Below are 20,226 nucleotides of genomic sequence, written 5' to 3' on the forward strand. Positions count from 1 at the left end.
TACAAGTAGCGGTTTGCCGTTCGACTTCACTTTGCGGACCAGCTAGACCATGGCCTTTTAATGGGTCACCATTTCGCCCTCATATCCGGCTGGTATGTAGGTCAGGAGTGGTAGCTCCTGCTCTTTAATGGGTTCGATTTGATCTGATCTCTCGGATCCCCTGACCAGTTTCTACCACTCCTACGTACTCTTCGGTGGATGCGACATAAAGTGCAGTCCGGAGACGACCGATAACGTCAACGATAAACTCAGCATCATCTGGCTTGTTTTCGAACCAAATCGAACCAAATCGAACCAAATTCAGCAGGTGGGAGTTTTTGGGAAGGGGCAATGTTCTGGTGAATGTTTGAAACCCCTGAAGGACCCCTGGAAGCAATAAAGAAGTAGCAAAAGTTATAAAAAACTCGTAAGACTCTATTAGTTTCAATAAACACTCCATAAGTACGCCGGCAATGCATTAGTGTCTGACAACATTGGTTCTAGAGCAAAATCTTCCCCAGTTTGCCCATTTCCTGTTACTACTTATTTGTAATAACATAAAGTACACCATCGATATGTACTTGCTCTGATGGGAATTGATGTCTGTCGAAGGATACTACAGGTTCCTCGTCGATGCCTCGCCTAAGCTGACAGAGCCATAACTTATTCTTCAAAAAAGCAAGCAAGGGTATACGGATCCCAATCCCTTATGCAGATGGGTGATACCCCAATACTTAAGGGCACGAGTAATGACTTTAAATACAGCAAAGATGATCCTAATGATGATGATCCAAAGATGATGAATCCAAATCCATAATGCAGCAAAGGACAGCACAGGCAAACTTACATTTGCTGGGCAAATTCTACAGGATAAACCAGGTAACCGTTCAGCAACAGAGATTACCGTTTTCTCTGTCAAATAATTATAAAAACTTGCGGAGAGAACGAATGCTAGAACATTTAGAATGGCACAACAAGAGGGGGCGATGAAAATTCCTCGTGTGAAATGACGCCATCCGCCTTTGGGTGAACTATGGATGCGGAAAAAACCTAGTCATAATCAAGCGAGTGGCTTGAGCACTGGTAGACACAGGAGAAACGCCACAAAACGCCACGAAACGCCTCAGCCATAGAAATGAGTAAACCATGAGTATTTATAAAACAATAAAACAACCCGTGTTGTGCTAAATTTACCCCACCTGAGTAACGCAAACGGAGCAGATTGATGCGTGCGCAACACGGTTCGTGGTGTGTGCGCCGTGGACGCCCTCGTGAAACCGTGCTTGATCGTATGGAATCGCTTAGGATCTGCTTTTATGTTCCCACCGGCGGTGAGACATTCCCGCACCAACCCAGACACTACCAACGTATGGTAGCCGAACACAGCTGTCGGTAGAGCAACTACCAACGTCCAGGCAAAAGCCACAGTAACTCTGTGAGTTGCAATACAGGGAACACGAATGAAACCTTCGCGATCCAAGGAGGTGTTCCGCGCAAACGCACTCTGAAGACCGATGGAACGCGAAATGGACGATGATCACTGAGCTGGGTAAAACTCACACAGACAGACACACTGTATTGGAAAGAATTTTCCTCACTTTTCCGAAGTAGCAGAGAACGAGAAAGAGAGCGAGATAGAAAGAGAGAGAGAGAGAGAGAGAGAGAGAGAGAGAGAGAGAGAGGGAGAGAGGGGGATGCAGTGGCTAACATTAACCTACCCACGGTGTCCCGCCGAACCGCGGAAGATGATTTTTCGGGTAGACGGTAGGCCGTTTAGTAGATCACCAACCTTGTCTCGACATTTATGAAATCTACGGCTGCTAGTGCGCTTATAGCAGTCGGTTCATTCGGTGTTCACAGTGGATTTATCCTTGGTCTGTTTCGCGTTACGCGGCTGTTGCTTCGAGTTTAATCTACAGTGAGATTCCAACCGATTGGACGTTTTGGCAATCCCTTCAGCTTCGTTGAACATCCCTTTATTGAACGATTGCTGCTTTTCTTGAGTGAAACCACAGTACAAAGAATAAAATAAAATGTCGTCATCCGCCGTGACTACTAAAACGTCCAAGTACTCCTACCGCTCGACCGGCGGAGGCACTGCCGATGTTAGCATCGAGTATAGTGCAGACCTCAGCGCATTGTCCCGACTGGAGGTGAGTTTTTAGGTTCTCGAGATCAAGCAATCGAAAGCCACGTCCATTAAATCATCAAATCCACTGAACACAAACACATACCACCAAAAACGATCACAAATTATTTCTAAATATGATACTTGTAAAATTTTCTACCCTTATATAGTGAAGGTTTGGAACTAACTTAATTTACTTGAGAATTTCTTAAAGTTTCGCTTTAATTTTATTATTTCGATTCTGTGAAAAAAGTTTACACTCTCAATTTTGCAATCGTTACCATGAAAGAATTAGTTATATTAATATCCCGTCTAAGCTAGCTGTTTCCTATTTTTCGACTTGGAACCTCAAATTGATTAATTCGACCTAGATCAGTTAGCAGCGCAAGCATGAAACGACAGCCTTCAGCCTTTCCAGCCTTTGTTAACGCCACCTATACGCTTACAAACTCCAACCATTACTCAAAAAGCACGGACACTTGGGTTGCTGATTTCAAAAATATGAAGTTAAGCCATTTACTGCAATGCTCAGAACTTAGCCTACGCAAAGCTCCACTATTGAAAGTAATGGTTTGTGATATAGTGATATGTACGAAGATTGCAATCCTTCCGCTTTCGCCTGAGCCGCATTCAATTTTAAACGCCTTCTGCTGCAAAACCGTGACGAAGTGACAAGTGACGAGATCAAAATTCCAAAGCCTTCTAGTTTGCGCCATCAATAAAACAAGCCAATCTAATCAGCCTGTAACTATGCGCCGTGTTATCGTAGAAGTTGGTGATAAAATTGTGCAGCAACAGTGTTCTCTAGTGTACCCTTACTTCAAGAATCATCGACTCTTGATTGTAACAAAAAAGTGTTGAAAAAAATTAGTGCAGAATAAGACATATTAGATACATGAATGATTTGTGGATTTCTATGATTAATATATTGGTGTGTGGCTTACAAAATATTTGTGTTTAATTAACATTTTATTAGTGCAATAACCTGGGAATAAACTTTAGTTAGCTTTGAGTACAAGTGTTTGTTTATGTGTTTTTTTTTATGTGTGAGTGATCATTCGTCGTGGCTTCTGATATATTTCAGGTGATCTGTTTTATAAGAAGCATTCACCGGTTTCGTCTGCTTTCAGGATAAACTCCGTCTCCTACAAGAAGACTTAGAATCAGAACGTGGTCTCCGTCAAAGAGTGAGTACTGTGAAAATATATACTATAATATTAATATATACTAATAATAATATATATAATGTATATATATAATGTATACTATATATAATAACTGGTGGCAATAAAACAAATATTGGATGAATTCAGTGATCGAATTACAGGGACCAAGTATGCGAAATCCAGCTACTTTAGTTACACTTATGTTTTACTTTTCTATCTTGTAAACCAGTGTTGTTACTATTTATTTAATATATTTTACTACCATTACGTGTTAAGGTACTACCGTGTCATAGTTTATCAAAAATGAAACTATGACATCTATAAAACAGCTAAGTTTAATATGATTTTTTTTATTCGTATTTCATTCTTGATTTGTTATGTTATGTTTTTTCCATTTCCAATAAAAATTTCACAAATCCATATGAACGTTTCTTATGTAGACATACGATGGAATTTGTTAATTATAAAATTATAAAGATCAAACTTAACAGAAAGACACCTCCAATTTGGACTCCGTGGCACCAATTTACTGGTTTGTTTAAAAAAATAATCCTGGATTGGTTACTCATTTGTCCTCAGTTCATAATAGCTTTAAAACATTTGTTAATAAGTCAGTAAGTGACATTAGTCAATAATTGGACCATTGAAATATCACCCATTAGCAGCTACTACTACGCCACTAATATCGCTATAAAAGTTTGTAATTGAACCTTGTTATTTTTCATTCACGCACTCCTTTTCGTCAGTATACGCAATGTGAATGCCAATATACCAGATACCACCGAAAACTACCGTTCGTATTTTAAATTGTCCACCTAAGGTGGTTGGCTGAGGTGTTTGACTCAGTGCAGCTAACCTTGGGTAGATGAGGCACGAGCACGACCTCTTATCGAATTGCAGTGCCATTCACTGTGAGCAAATTACATCACCGAGAACACATTTTTATACGCATCACGCTTTAAATACGATTGTTCCTCGTTCCGTACCGGACCGGGACAAGGTTCTCGTGGATCGAATGGGAACCTCTCATCACAGACTCCCGGGCGAGGGACAGTGAACCATTTTCGTGAGACTTTACTTTGACTCGAGCTCTAAAAATAGTTCCGGCTCTTAAAGAATCTACTCAGAGAAAGTGGTCCAAAAAACGCAACCACAGAAAATCGCGCATATATTGGTATACGTGTGCTCGACGGTGCAGGCTCCTGAGATAAAATAGGTGGACACGGTATTATGGTTTTCTAAGTAAAAACAAAAAGAAGAAAGTGTCATTCCCGTATCGTCAGAATACTAGCTAATGTGATTTTAATCACACAGCAAAGAAAATTGTAGCGTTCATCGACACCAGCTCAAACTGAGATCGATGTACAGAGATGCTTGAAACATTAGAGGCTTTCTGTGGCTTATACACTTGATCGGCCACTAAAGAATCCGAAATCCTTCCATGACTAATTCGAATAAGTACCCCAACGCATGAAACGGTGCAGCCGTTTGGTAATGCTTGCTCCATCCTATTGAATGTTCACAAGGTCTTGTATCTTACTCATATAGATGGTCCATAGCGAACTGTACACCATGAATACGAACACCTATTGCTTGAATGTGCTAAAAATAGCTAAAGTTTCGTGTGTTTTTACTGGTGCAACTTACCTGGTCGGTTTCCCGTTGCGCGAGAGCGTTACGTTTGCCACATCACTTGACGCACACTGCCTGTCTTTGGAACCGCATTTGGTACAAGGTTTCATGAAACTGTGACTTTTATTTAGTCGAACAATAACTAAATCAAACGAAATCAGAACATTTTTACTGTGTGATCTTTCTAAGCTTACACTTCTGAAAACTTAACAACGAAAATGAAAATATAGGAAAACATATCTAACATTGCTTTCAAGAGACTTGGCTAGTTTGTTTTAAAACATGCTGTATCGTATACAAATATCATCAACTATTTCGAAAACCCCTTATAGTTCGTCGCAGTGAGGCTACTGCTTACTTACGCACTTTGAAACAATATCTTGAATTTCTCCCAAGCCATCACTAAGACCTAACATACTGTTTCCTTGGAAAAAGTCAATTTTAAAATTAACACCAAGCAACCTATAACCAACTATTTTCCCCAAATTTGTGTTCTTCTTGATGGTCTGAATGTAGATCGAACGCGAGAAAGCTGATCTCAGTGTGCAGGTGATTCAACTGTCGGAGCGCTTGGAAGAAGCTGAAGGTGGTGCCGAGGGTCAGGTACGTCGGCGGGCCTGAATCGTTCTAAAATATCGACTGACTTTCATATTCGTTACATCATTATTTACATATCTTGCGCAGCTGGAAATCAACCGCAAACGGGATGCCGAATTGACCAAACTGCGCAAACTGCTGGAAGATGTACATCTTGAGTCCGAAGAAACCGCTCACATATTAAAGCGCAAACACCAGGAAATCGTCACCGATTTCAACGAACAAATCGAAGCTGTGACCAAGTCAAAGCAAAGGTATGAAATATTTAAAAAAGTAATCGATTAACATAAAAAAAAGACTAGTCGTCAGATTATACACTCAATTAAAGATCGTATATTTGAACGATCCTCTTTAAACTTTTAATAACTTTCAACTAAAATTTCCTCTTGTTTGACCATAAGTGTCTGTCGCAATAAGCTGTTGTAACGAAGACGCATTCCTCACCTCTGCTGTGTTTCTCGTAACTCTTTGCACACGTTACGATGCTGCTCGGCCTTTTTCTCATGTAGCTTAAATGTTCATACCATCCGTTCGAATCATATGTACTATTGCTTGCGAAACTGAGACAGATTCTTGTCGAGTTTTTACGATGATGATTATGGTATGAGCAAAAGTTGGTGATGAATTAGTGCAATGATTGCTATGGTGTGTAAAAGAATGCAGTGCCCGGAGGAAAAACCAAAAACTAAATCTCACACCATGGATAGCGAGTTGCGACCAGGAAAGAAGTATTATGACACGATAGACCGACTGCCGATCTATTTTCGGATTCCAAGCCGAGTGTTGGTCGCAAGTCCGTCCACCACATATTTTACACAGAGAAACGCGCGGACTCGCTTCACTTTAGCTGAAATGGCTGAGAATTTTGAGTCGACGACTGTTCGAAACTGGAATGAATTTTTATAATTGATTGTTTGCACCAAATAAACCTTTCCATAACTTTCTCAACTGTTACCATAGAATCGAAAAGGAGAAGTCAAAACTTCAGGCAGAAATTTACGAATTACTGTCACAGGTAGAGAGCGTCTCAAAGGACAAACAGATCAGCATCAAGACTATCGAGAAGCTGGAAGTGCAGGTGACCGAGTTAAACATCCGCATTGAGGAATTGAATCGCACGATTGTAGACATTACGTCACACAAAACGCGCCTGTCGCAGGAAAACATCGATCTCGTGAAAAATTTGCAAGATCTGAAGTTGACCGTTGAGAGCATCTCGTTCTCGAAGACGCAGCTGAACTCGCAGCTCGAAGAAGCGAGACGCCGTTTAGAGGAGGATGATCGCCGTCGTTCGATGCTTGAGTCCAGCCTGCACCAGGTTGAGACAGAGTTGGAATCGATCCGGCTGCAACTGGAAGAGGAATCAGAGGCTCGACTCGACCTCGAACGCCAGCTGGTCAAGGCGAACGGTGAGGCGGGTACATTCAAATCGAAGTACGAAGCTGAGTGCATGGCTCGTGTCGAGGAAGTGGAGGAGATCCGCCGCAAGTATACCGTACGCATAACTGAGTCGGAAGAGCACATCGAGTCGCTACAGGCACGGCTTAGCAAACTGGAAAAGGAAAAGAGTCGGTTAACGAGCGAGATTGAGGTACTGATCATTGACCTTGAGAAGGCTAACAATGGCATCCGCGAGTACACGAAACGTATCGAAATCCTGGAAAAAACCAACATCGAGATCAAGACTCGTCTGGAAGAGACAATTGTACTCTACGATCAGTCCCAACGCGATCTGCGCCAGAAAACATCTGACTTCCAGCGATTGACCCACGAGCTGGACAAAACTCGCGAGCAGAAAGATCAGCTAGGTCGAGACAACAACAAGCTACAGAACGAACTTCATGAAGCCCGCAGCACTGTGACCGAGTTGACGCGCCGTCTACATGAGTATGAGATCGAGCTGCGCCGTTTGGAGAACGAGCGAGAGGAGTTGACCGCGGCCTATAAAGAAGCTGAGGCTGTAAGTACTGCCACCAACGGATAAGAACTCAATCAAGCTTACGACGGTGCATGCTATACGTTTCGTGTCTTGTTTTCTTTGTATATCGCAGGGTCGCAAGGCGGAGGAGAAGCGTGGTCAGGCACTATCTGCCGAGTATGGCCAGTTCCGCCACGACACCGAACGCCGCTTGTTGGAGAAGGATGAGGAAATTGAGTCCATTCGGTGAGTATTACCCTAATACTATATGAAATCAGCGAACTGATGTCAAAATGAAATAGTGTTTGATACTCATAACTTTAAAAATATGTGTGCCAGGATAAAGTAAGCCCTATTCTTCAAGCCTTTTAACTATGCATACAATCGTTATATTAATACGAACGATCGATTTTCACGAGGAGACACTATCAATGATTTTCCGTCCAAAGTTCTAGTTGGAGACTGGTATGGTAGATTGGCAAAGGATCTTTACTTCTTTATTTGTATAGAACCCAGAACGTCAGTTTTTATATTTAAACACCTTATAATGAGATAAATACGGCTCGGTCCGTTCTTCCAATATTAAAAAAAACTTATAATGAGGGCACAAACTTATAATGAGGGCACGCTATAATCACTGAACGCTCTATAACTAAATGTTATCGGTAAAGTTCTTTCATTTTGTCGAGGCATTTGTGACAAAAAATTCTGTTTCATTCTTTTTCGAAAATGTTGATGTTCGGAAGCTCTGTAGTCTTGTAGTCCGCGTCCAGGTTTTGAACGGTGTAGTCCACAAACTAAGATGATGGTGGTAAATACCAATCAAATTTGAAAAAAAATCACAAATACTTTACTGAAAAGCTCGAATAAAGGGGCGTTAGATCCTGGTCCATTACAGAGCCTCTGTTGAGCAGCGTAGGAGATTTTAATGTCTCGCAGTGCATGGGTGGGCTGGTCATGTCATGAGAATGATGAACGACGAACGGTCCCGTAAAGTCTTCTTAGGCTGTCCAGAAAGACGTAGGGGGTTTGTCTACTCCGTTGAAGATAATGGTGCAAGAAACGCCAGAATAAGTCGGCAAGAGAACACGATCTGATGAAAATCTGGAAAAGCTGACTACATTCCAGATGAATCTCTACCAAGTTAGAAGCTCTACCCCTGAACAGAAGAAGCGAACCGAGTTGATGATATACCTGTCCTATTTTGAAGGTAGGCATGTACAACCTTCGTTAAAACATTTTGTTGTTCCGAATGACGTTCCATTACCATATGATCGAAGTGGTTCTGGAGGCTGACGCAGTAGTGGCAGTTGAACTTTACCATTCGGGCAACTCATGCCAGGCGGTTGCATTGTAAACTGGTCCATGTTGCAAATTACTAGATCGGGATGGTTACAATAGTTAAAAGCGTTCATCATTTTACCCGATTTTGATCGAACTTTTCACAAACAACAAAGTTGAAGACGTTCATCAAGTTGCTTGGCTGTTTCTACAGTTCTTGCCATAGCATGTGCGCTACGGTCTCGTTCAAGGCGTGCCTACTGCTATGACATTGTTTGGGGTGCTCTTGAAATAGCGTACGCTGAACGGTACATTGCGAGTCGTGATTCACGCTGCACAGCCTTTTCCGAGGCGCCTGCTGTTTGCTTACAAAGTTGCCCTGATTTGTCAACGAAAGTTGCTTTGACCGTTACTGAAGGTATTGATAAACTGTTAGTCTCTCTGAAAACGATTTAAACACATATAAATAGTGCTTTTTCTCGATCTCGTTAAGTGGATTGAGTGAATGAAAAGGCTGCCTGTTCGTTCTGTCAGTGCTCCGAACAAACAGCATGGCTGTGTGCTGGTGCTGTCGGAGCAAACTGCAGCATGAAGTGTTCATCGTAGAATGAGCGTGTATTTCGAACAGTGGTAGTAGAATTAATCACCTAATCACGCACTTATCTTGAATTCAATTTCGGTTGAAAACGGATGGAAAGCTAAAAAAATTATTATTACTTAAAAAACGTAAAATTGAAACTATTTAAAATTATGATTTTTATTATCATTGTTTTATTCAATTTTAAAATTATTTAAAAAATAACAGAAATAACTTTTTATATTAATTTGCTTTTTCGAAGGGTGGGGTCAAATCATTGTTAATCCGTGATTTACTGATTTGACGATTTGTAATTTGTATTTTGATCGTTTTCTTTTATACGTTGCCTTGTATTGGTTTTTAATGAACTTCTTAAGTCCGGTCCAGACGCTACGATAATCACTACGATGAAAATCGTTATGCAAAATCGTAGCGTGTGGACACTCCATAGATCGCTACGATAAATAGCTACGACACATCGCTACCATAGATCGTAGCGATGCATCGTAGTGTGTGGACCGGGCTTTACACCCGTATAAAGAAAATTAAAGTACGTTTAAAATTACAAAATCAACGCTACTATACTAACGTAGACTTTCATGCTCTTTAGGTTACGCAAATCGTCAGTCAAGTTTTTGTGCCATAATTCACGAAAACTAAGGTTTAAAGTAGCACATTTGATAAACCGACTGACATTTTTACATGAATTACAGAGGAGGACCTGGGCCATTTTTGCTGCCAGATGTCGTATTTCATGTTTGTGCCATGTCGTATGTTAAAACGTAACACTGCTTAAGTTAACAATAAGACGATTTAAAAAAGCTTTGCATTTGGAACCAATTACTTATTTATTTGCACATTTGCATATTTGTGTTGAAATATTTTAATATTTTGATAGAGCCTCACAAGTAAATTGGTGCATGCATTATGCGACATCACAAACTGCAATAAAAACTTCTTAGGCGGGACTGCGATAAAGCGTCCCTCTACCGCACGCGGTCGGGCAGCTTCGTCCACCAACTGGTTAACCTGGCTGTTATTACATCGCTATCGATGCATTCCCGCCATTCTCAACGGGACCTACAACGCTGCCTCTGTCCTTTGTACAGCCTAAGAAAACTTTGCGGGCTAGTTGGTCTTCCACCATTCTTATTACATTACCAGCCAAACGGATCCTGGCGAGTGATGCCGTCATATGAAAAAGCGAAAAGCCGTGAGCGAAAAGGTTTCTTCAGACTGAAGAATGACAAGTAGGCTTAGCGCCCTAGCAAGAATCTCCTCGAATATTTCGCCAACTTGCTCTTCTTCGACTCTAGTTAGGCGAAGTATTCCAGTAAATCAAAAAAACATTATTTAATGTCAATGAAAGTGGTATAACTAGACCAACAACTTCTGACATGTATGTCGATGAACAGGTGAACGAGGAACGGCACGGGTATTATATGTTATACATTGCATGTTGCGTATACTTTTAGCCACATTTTGAAAATAATTTCAGTTAATATATTAATTTTATGCAGTTAAACGCGCACGTGGTAGAATTTAAGGTACTCTGCCTAAAAAACAATACATAGTTCCATTTTTATTGCTTTTCCGTCTGATCTTAAAATATATTATTCTAATCGATCCGTATTCAATAAACTGTGATTGGTTCTAGACCACAATCTCGTTTGTTGTCTACAATCGATTAAATTGAATCTCGTTAGTCCTAAAGTTATAATTATTCTCGGAACGACGCCAAAGCACGTGCTTGTCACGAAAATATATCAAGTGTGTGAATAGTTTCCCTATCCAAACATTACGCCACCCTTGAATGCCGCAACGAAGAACGTGTATTATCTTATACTTCAGTCTCCTACTGATTGTTATTTTAAGAAAAACAAATTTTCTGCTCAAAATGATTACGGACAGATACAGTTGAAACTCAATGTTGAATGATTGAATGTTGAAATGACATTCGATTGCTTTTAATGTACATGATATTCATACTATATTTAACAACTAAGTAGTAGTCAATTTAGCAAACTATAATCGAAAAGTATAATGTGTGACTCACATTTGGGCGTTAATATGGAGCTTGTGGAGAGAATTCAAAGAGAAACAATTCAAACGAATAAACTGGATGTTTTCTCGGCACTTCATCTATGGCCGTACCTCAACCACACTGTTAATAGGGTAATGTTCTACCCTGCTACATTCCACAACAGTACAACGATCATAGAGAACCAAATCAGTCAGTGATCAACAGGGATGAAGAACGGCACACTACAGTTTCAGTGAGAACGTAAACCTGAGAAAACGTGAAATTCAAAGTTCAAACGGTGATTAAATTGATTACAATCAATATACGACAATCATGTCTCCAAGGAGCTTTCGTGTACGAAACAATGTTCATTTTTTTCTCTACATTAGATCCAGCGACTATTTCTAGCATCGTAAACCATTGTAATATCGTTGTATTATATTGTTAATTTGTTTTCAAGTGCACCGTAACACATCTTAAAAAATAGTCCTGTAATCCTAGATCCTAAATAAGTGCCATTTTAAATTAGATTCGTCAGATACCGTAGAACTTAATAACTTTTCATAATCCTTATTTTCATCATCTGCTTCCGAGAAAATTATTTTTTGAAATCACCAACTAAATAAAAACGTGATTTTGAACATGAAATCCAAGGCTGTTTTCCTAAATCCAACTATTGCATTGTCAACACTGTGTTCATAGTAGTGCGGCAACGCCATATGTATTTTTGTACAGATGATTTCTAATCAAGAAAACAGTTGGGATGCTGTGGGACGCACGATAGATGCTCTAAGAAATATAAAAATAGAAGAAACTCAGGAAATATGTTTGCTTCTGATGATGATGATGATTAAAGGAATGCTTAAAGAAATACAATTTTCAATTCAAAACTGTTTGTTCATAAAATTCAGAGATTAAATCGAATCTTCATCCATTTGATGCAATCATTGAAATAGTTACTAAATCACGGTAAAATATATTTAACTTTATCCCAGATAATAATAAATATACAGTTATGAACATTTTCGGTTTAAAATTTTCTAGAATCGCTAGCTTACCTTCTCAACGTGCAATTTAGTATTGATCTAGAAATGGCAAACGTTTCACACATTTTTTTTTCTTTTTATTAACCGGCAACAACTGCCGATCGGTTTTGGCCTGCACCAGAAACAATGTTGATCTGTGTTGCTCCCTGTAACATTGTAATTTTAAGGGCAACAACCCCGCCGTGCCCGCGCTAACCACGCTCTCACACTAGTCTCGGGAGTCGAACCTATGGCCTGTTGCGTTACAAGGACGAGCGTTACCGACTATTGTAGGAACGGTTTTTTTATTGGGATAAATGCTGGGTGTGCCTTTTGTGTTGTTGTTTTTACATAATCCATTAGAAACATTTGTTTTAAAGAAACCTACAACAATTAGAGTATGACAGAAACAGCACAATTCCCTATTTGAAATAAAACTATCATTTCATATCTTAGTCAGTTTTGAGACATTACATTCTCCTCTATCAACGCATAACAATATTATAATAATTCAAATACAAAAATACAATATTTTGAAACCATTCGACCTTTATTTCTCAACGCTCTCTTCTTTTAACGTTTTCCTGTAGTCGTGTAGTAGCGAGACAACTAAACGCGTAAAAAGCCACCTTTGAGCACAGAAGTCAAGGGCTTGTGTATAAAAGAGATCTCGAAGGAGAGAGTACAGGAGTTAGATAACCACAGCTAGGACGCGTGTGTGCGTTTTTGGGAAAGGTGCAAATTAGTACAATTATACAGTGAATGGTGTTGGTGAGCTACTAAAATATCAAATACTCATTGCTCACGCGCAGCCGAGATGGTACTAATTTTTGCGTTGGACAATCGGTGCGAACGACGCGAACGTCTCATCCCCACCCAAATCTGGCAAGCAAACTACGGATATGCGATGCACTACTACCAGCCCATGATAGATTATCTCGATGAGAAGCGTGTGAGCGGCCACGAAAGTCCGCTACTCGCACCCGATCCTCGGTGCCCTTATTTGCCATACTCGGAGGAGCGCGGCCTGTGCCGTTATCACACCGCGGACTTCCACTTCCGTCCGTATAGCGACCAAGAAATAGCCCAGTTTGTGAAGCAAACAGTTGACACTGCGAAAGGGTACCTGCCAGACTACCGCTTCGATATAAAGCGCTCGGTGCTCAGTTTAACCGCGACTGCCGACGCTGCTAGACTCAAGAAACACGTTCCCGTGGACAGTGTGATCGCACGTTACCAACGCAAGTTAGCTGATCGGAAGATACAGGACGAAGCAAACGCAAGGCGCGATAAGATGGCATTGTTAAAGCGAACCCAGTTCTATGGCGAAGATCTGAAGAACGATGAGCTCTCGCCTGAACTCAAGCGAGCAATTAAAGGCAAATCAGCCGATCAGATCAAGAACATTCTGCTTAACGAGTCGCGCAAATATCGGCAGTCTGAAGAACGCCAAGTGGGTCAGTTCAACAAGTTAAGCTCTGTAACACGGACAACGGGAAGTCGCGCGAACAGTGAAATGCGTTACATCGTCAAGCGAACAACTAGCTCCGTAGACGTGAGCCAGGCGGCTGAAGAAGCTACACATCAATACAAGGCCGTACATACGTCGGTGGATAATGTACGACGAGAGATTAAGAACTTCGCCGTGAAAACGCAAGAATTCTTGCACGACACCAGGTGAAAACCTTCGTCTAAGTTAATCTACTACACCAAATCTTCACTGTATGATTGAAAAAGCCATATTAGTATATTACTATTAGTATTATCATTAGTTTAAGGTGTATTAGTAGCAGAAATTGGGATCAAGCCGTACTCCCTTAGTCTCTCTGTTCTTTGACATTAGTGCAAAGTAATTATTAGGCAAAGAATATATTAGGAAACGACAAATGTTAAATATTTAGAGAAATTTTCATGGCATCCGTCACGATACCTTAATGATTGTCAATAGTTATTACAATGTTTAGTCCAAAAGCAAATTATTAATACGATTTTGTGATGAAAAATCGCTTGGTTACTGCATAGCTTCTGCTATGAGAAAACGAGACGATTCTTTCCACTATCGCTCTGTGCATGACTCTGCGTCATGGTACTTTTCTTGATTGCCAATATATTCCTTATACTTATCTGTTATCGAGCTACTACGAATCTTGAAAACTTAGCATAAAGTTGAGTGCTGCCTCGATGGATAATGTCCGCATCTGCTTCTGGAAGGTAACGAATCGTGTCCAGCCTGTTTTCTAATAGAACCAACCACGAACTATTTCTAAAGTCTCATTAGTCTCAATTCTCAATAGCAAAACATTCGTCTTTTATGTAGATTCATTAGCCATTAGCTAAAGTCGTTCACTATCTTAGAACTCAGTAGTGTAGTTGACAAACTATCAAAACTGTTCGGCAATCAAGTGACTATCTTGCAGTTCTGTACAATTCAATATCCATTATTTTCTGCGGCTCGATCTCATAAAAGAGTACTCCCATAAGCATAAATTGGATCTACAGATTACACGTGGAGCAGTACATTCGGTCCTCAAAATTGTAATTAACGACCAAGTAGCTATTTTGTCAAGGCCCGAAGACACATAACCTGCCTATGACTATAAAAAACAGCAGTTGAAGTTTTTTATCCTGCTAATTTATGTTTTCTTCTAGCGGTCTTGGGCTTGAAGCAACTTTTGTGAAGGTCACTTGCGACCAATACGAATAGACAAAGATATACCCCTACGAAGACGATCATATGCACATAGGAACATTCTCGTGACAATTCTTATTTTTACCACTTATGCATACCAACAGTGTGCAGTAATACCGCCACAGTTATTTATGGTATATTTTTCACGTCTTCTCACTTGAAACCTTGTCACCTCGTCCATGAAAATTTTATTTAAATCTGTGATCCGTGTATTTAGCTCACGGCCTGTAAACTAATAATAAAAGTTACATACATTAAAAGACTGCAGATTTCATACTCTTGGAGCCAGTTTTGCTTGAACGTTATTATGTAGACAAAATCGTTTGACATGTATTACGTCATAAGATGAAATTCGATCAAGAACCACCTAGCGGTACAATTAATTATAGCGCAACCATAACAACAGTTGGGGGGCTGCCGAAACATTTTTTAGTTTAATTTTCTCTCGGTGAGTCATGCAAAATATTGGCAACCGCAAACCCTCACCGTGTGTATCCGACCTGCAGTATCAACAGGACAGGGCACACTCGGTGGACTTTGTTGACTTTCAATTTATTTTTAACTACAAACCATGACGGTCCGATCGTTCAGCAGAAATGTGATTTCACAAACATGCATTGCTTTAGGTTTAAACAAATATTGTGTTTATTAAAAGATTTGCAGCAACGTCGTTTGTGCGGAGTATCTGTAATATCAAATTACTTTCTGTTTTTAACCAGCAAGCAAACAAGCATTGAAATAGAGCAGCTCAATGCACGTGTGGTCGAGGCAGAAACAAAGCTCAAGAGCGAGGTACAGCGTATCAAGAAAAAACTTCAGATCCAGATCACGGAGCTGGAGATGTCGCTGGATGTTGCCAATCATACCAATATCGAACTGCAGAAAACAATCAAGAAGCAATCCTTCCAACTCACCGAAATGCAGGCCCACTACGAAGAGATCCAGCGTCAGCTCCAGTCGACTGTCGACCAATATGGTATCGCCCAGCGCCGCATACAGTCGCTCAGCGGTGAGCTTGAGGAGATACGCATAAACTACGACTCGTCGCTCCGTGCTAAGCGACAAGTAGAGGTTTCCCTCGAGGAGGCCAGCACTCGTATCAACGAACTAAGTGTAGTTAACGCCAACTATGCATCGCTGAAAGCTAAGCTTGAAACCGAGCTGCAAACTCTAGCTGCCGATTACGAAGAAGTAACTCGTGAGCTACGCGTCAGTGATGAACGTTACCAAAAGATTCAGGTATGCTCAAAACAATCTTAAACCAGTACTGCGACGGATGGTTCTACTATTGTTACATCATTAAGAAATTGCATCTACTTTTCCATTACAGGTTGAGCTTAAGCATACCGTCGAACTACTCCACGAGGAGCAGGAAAGAATTGTCAAAATTGAAGCTATCAAGAAGTCGCTGGAGGTTGAAGTGAAGGTTAGTAGAGCGAGGAACGCATGCGTTTTTAGAATATATTCACAATGATACTCGTGAATAACGATCCTCTGAATCGAACTTCTTTTAGCAACTATCCATTCGTCTGGAAGAAGTAGAAGTCAACGCAGTAGCTGGCAGTAGGCGTATTATTAACAAACTCGAAGCTCGCCTGCGCGACATCGAAGTCGAACTGGATGAGGAAAGACGGAAGCACGCTGAAACGATCAAGATCTTGCGAAAGAAGGAACGCTCAGTCAAAGAGGTTTATATTCAGATCGAGGAAGACCAGAAGAATATCCAAATCTTGCAAGACGCTCTTGAGAAGGCCAACCATAAGATCGCTGCTTACAAACGTCAGTTAACCGAACAGGTTAGTACAAAGGCGATCATAAAATTCAGTACATCTGGTGTGGAACAAATCTGTAATTCTATTCTATCTTTTTTCGGTTACGCACAGGAACAATCTTCACAGCAGTGTGTCACTAAGGTTCGCCGTTTCCAAAGAGAACTTGAAGCCGCCGAAGACCGTGCGGATGTGGCTGAGAGTAACCTGACACTTGTTCGCGCTAAGCATCGTACATTTGTTACTACTTCATCTGTGCCCGGATCGCAGGTTTATCTGGTTCAGGAAACTACCCGAACCGTCAATGAAGCTTAAATACAACTCTTGACCTTATCACCCCAAAAGGGTTCCCCGCTCTAACCATTTGCGCTGCCGTATATCTATCGGTCTGTTCCTTCCGTGCCGATCGAACTATTGCATGACTGAATATTGAATTGGAAACACTGGACCGAGGTGAAGCGATATATAGTCTGTGCTAATCAATGCGCCATTTAGCTTTGCTCAATTGTATTATCTTTTTCTTCTGTTAATTACTTCCTTGCTTACGTGTGTTTTCCAAATTAAAATTCTGTTACAATAGATTTACTCCTCAATTATAATTTATATGATTTTGTAATTTAAAGAATTTTGCCTCCTCCAGTTATGTTTATGTCTGCACGTCCACAAGATACTAGTTCTCGATATCCATGGTTTTGATTTTGGTGCCAACAATGAAAGCAAAACAATGAGTTTATATATGCACATCCAAAACATCAATAATAATGATGAAAATTACAACATATACGTTAAAATCAAGTCTTGATTATTACGCTTAATGATGAGAAATGTTGTGTATGCAGAAATGATGAGAAAGTAATGATGGTTTTGTTGTGTGCTTCTTGCTGTTCTGAAGAAATGTGAATACTCTTCTTGTTTTCCGGAAACTCAGCCCTAACGATCAATAAATTACGCCGTGAGTTTAAAGGTGAAACGAACAAAGTCCAGAAAAATAAATAAATAATAAAAAATAAACAATGAAAACGATAGAATACATTGCTAGTAATGGAAAGAATAAATTTCATACACCCTGACTCGAAATGTCACCACCACAGAAAGGTTTGGCTCCCTTAAATTTTTGATTCTACGAATATATTGTATGATAAACATTTAAAATGAATAAAATTATTAGTAATATCCAAATGGCGCTAGAAAGCACCCTTTAGTAACATCTTTTATGTGTTAACGTGCCTCTCAGCACTTTCGAAATATAGCCGAAAATATAAAAGAATCTTTATGAGCTGAGAGCCCCCGATGATGGACCAGTCGGTAACGCTCGTCGTTGTCAGGCAGCATGCCATAGTTGTTGTTATTATCTTGATTATAGAGATTTTGAGCTTGAAGCTTCTTTCATCTTTTTTTGCAGGTTTGTTGGTTTATTGTTTTGGATGGTTTTATATTATTGGTTTGTTGGTTTGGACGATTTTTAATTTGATGTTTTGTTGGTTTATATTTTGTAGTAGAGATCGGCTTCTTTAGGGTACTGTATTAAGGTTTTGATGTTATCCGGGTTGTTGGCCAGTGCTTCTGATAGGTCATTTGGAATGCCCAGCTTTAGCAGTAGACTATGTTATTGTTATCGTTTGCCAGTTCTATGTTTTGTATGTATGGGTGTCTGAATGTTCCTTTCTGAAGGGCTTCGCGAACACTAGCGGAGTCAGTGAAGATTACATTTTGTGATGTGGATTTTGTAGCTTCTTTGGTGTCAATAGAGAGTGCTATTGCCTCAGCGGAGAATATGGATAGGTTATTTTGAAGTTTTATACTGCAAGTTGTGTCAGCGGAGAAAATTCCGCAGCCCAGCAGGTCATAGCTTCAACTCCCGATACCGGCCTGACATGGCGGTTGGCGCGGGATTAACAAATCCATCTGTAAAAAACGTACCTGTACAGAAAGCAACAGCGATTATCATTGTCTCTGGTGGAAGCCAAGACGGCTCGGTGGTTGTAAGCGGATAAAAAAAACATATGAGCTGAGACGATGTTGGGATGGTCAGCCAAACTAGGCGTTTTAGGGGAAAGGTCCTATTTATTTTCCAACAGCCTTCGAGATCACCACCAATATAAGCGCATGACGAATGTTCTGGTGAATGTTTGAAACTCGCCGCTTTTCAAAGTTGCAAGGTTAAAGGTTCCCATACACAATCTGAGTAAATTTCAGCACTACGCGGATAGTTTTCAGCAATTTGATCCAAATTCAGCTGGTGCGAGTTTTGCCATGTATCCAACGAGAACCGTTGGACAGCTAGTTACTTTAGTAGCAAGCAACTGAGCACGATTTATGTGATGATTTTCTCATTCTGATGGCGTGAAAGCATTCATTGACCTAAAGGCTGAAAAACTTCAAACTATTAACAAAAGTCTGTCAAACAACAAATGCTAAGCTTCTTACTAGAAACTGAAACTTTGTAAGACAACTCATGAAAGTGTTTTTGCAAGAATATGAAACAAAAGGGGAGATGTCGTCAATACTAAGAAGAAAGTTCCTTTGACCATGTACATGAAACGCAATACCAGACGTTAAATTTGGTTTTGTTTTTGGTTGACGATTAGCAAAGGCTGTCACGTGAATAACTTTTACGTGTTCAATCCATCGTTCAAATTGCATCTGTCTTTTCATTTAGGATAGCAAGGGTCTTGCCCATGTGGCGATGCAGTACTGGTAAAGTGCAGGCAGCATGGGAATTCTCGTTATGTCTACGGTTAGCATAATCCCTCTGGATGAAGCACCACTTTTCGAGGTGGCACTAACACATCATCATCAATGGTTTGGGCAATTCAAAATTGAATTTAACTTTCAAACGTATTTTTTCCATAGCTTTTATCATATGTGATCGTTTTTTTACGATTTCGACCTCCAAACGCCCCAATAGCGCTATGTAATAAAATCTGTTGATGGTATTTCCCTACTCTTGTTCCAACGAGATTCCAATTTATGAATTCCATCGCCAAAGTGAGAATCTAGAAGGACTGCAAACTACGCTTCCACAGCTCGTCATCATTTGATGAAATACGCTTTCCACAGATGATTTTCTTAGATCTGGAAACAACTCTACTCTTTTTGAGTCTTTTTTACGAATTTTCTCCTTCGGTCTAAAGGGTTACAATAATAATCGAAGTTTATTGTTTTACCAGTTTATGCAAGTACCACAAATTAAATTCCTTTCGCATTCCAAAAAACTGATGCTAATACGTTCACGGCTTTTCGCATTTATGATTGTGGTAATAACTCCCCTTTTGATTACCAGTGACAATTCGGTACAAACCCCCCTTTTTTCGGATGTGCAAGCAGTAATTCGCAAATGGTTTTCTTTCTTTCAGTGTCTTTTCCTTTCAATTCATGTGGAACCCAATAGGACCTTTTTTATCATTCCTATGGCACACAGGCGATGGGAAACTGTTATGCG

At 40.3% G+C, this 20,226-nt stretch overlaps 2 protein-coding genes across 2 annotated transcripts; both read left to right on the forward strand.

Annotated features, from left to right (window-relative positions):
* The first annotated feature begins 1,772 nt into the window (after positions 1–1,772).
* On the forward strand, positions 1,773–17,989 carry LOC131205254 (paramyosin, long form-like). The gene is made up of 10 exons (XM_058197272.1): positions 1,773–2,132; positions 3,238–3,294; positions 5,422–5,508; positions 5,590–5,756; positions 6,463–7,462; positions 7,554–7,666; positions 15,735–16,254; positions 16,346–16,441; positions 16,530–16,811; positions 16,899–17,989. The coding sequence occupies exons 1-10, from the start codon at positions 2,013–2,015 to the stop codon at positions 17,097–17,099; spliced, it is 2,643 nt and encodes an 880-aa protein (XP_058053255.1). The 5' UTR covers positions 1,773–2,012; the 3' UTR covers positions 17,100–17,989.
* On the forward strand, positions 11,466–14,518 carry LOC131205255 (paramyosin, short form-like). Its single transcript, XM_058197273.1, has 2 exons — positions 11,466–11,599; positions 12,917–14,518. The coding sequence occupies exon 2, from the start codon at positions 13,144–13,146 to the stop codon at positions 14,005–14,007; it is 864 nt and encodes a 287-aa protein (XP_058053256.1). The 5' UTR covers positions 11,466–11,599; positions 12,917–13,143; the 3' UTR covers positions 14,008–14,518.
* Positions 17,990–20,226: the final 2,237 nt, after the last annotated feature.

This window comes from Anopheles bellator, chromosome 1 (genome assembly GCF_943735745.2).
Source record: "Anopheles bellator chromosome 1, idAnoBellAS_SP24_06.2, whole genome shotgun sequence".
In the NCBI taxonomy this organism is placed as follows: domain Eukaryota; kingdom Metazoa; phylum Arthropoda; class Insecta; order Diptera; family Culicidae; genus Anopheles; species Anopheles bellator.

What these genes read in the sequence shown, in the direction of transcription:
- LOC131205255 (XM_058197273.1), top strand. Translation starts at nt 13,144, where the DNA reads ATGGTACTAATTTTTGCGTTGGACAATCGGTGCGAACGACGCGAACGT.
- LOC131205254 (XM_058197272.1), top strand. Translation starts at nt 2,013, where the DNA reads ATGTCGTCATCCGCCGTGACTACTAAAACGTCCAAGTACTCCTACCGC. An exon ending in AACGTGGTCTCCGTCAAAGA is followed by an intron (nt 3,295 to 5,421) that starts GTGAGTACTGTG and finishes GTCTGAATGTAG; the next exon opens with ATCGAACGCGAGAAAGCTGA. An exon ending in AACGTCAGTTAACCGAACAG is followed by an intron (nt 16,812 to 16,898) that starts GTTAGTACAAAG and finishes GGTTACGCACAG; the next exon opens with GAACAATCTTCACAGCAGTG.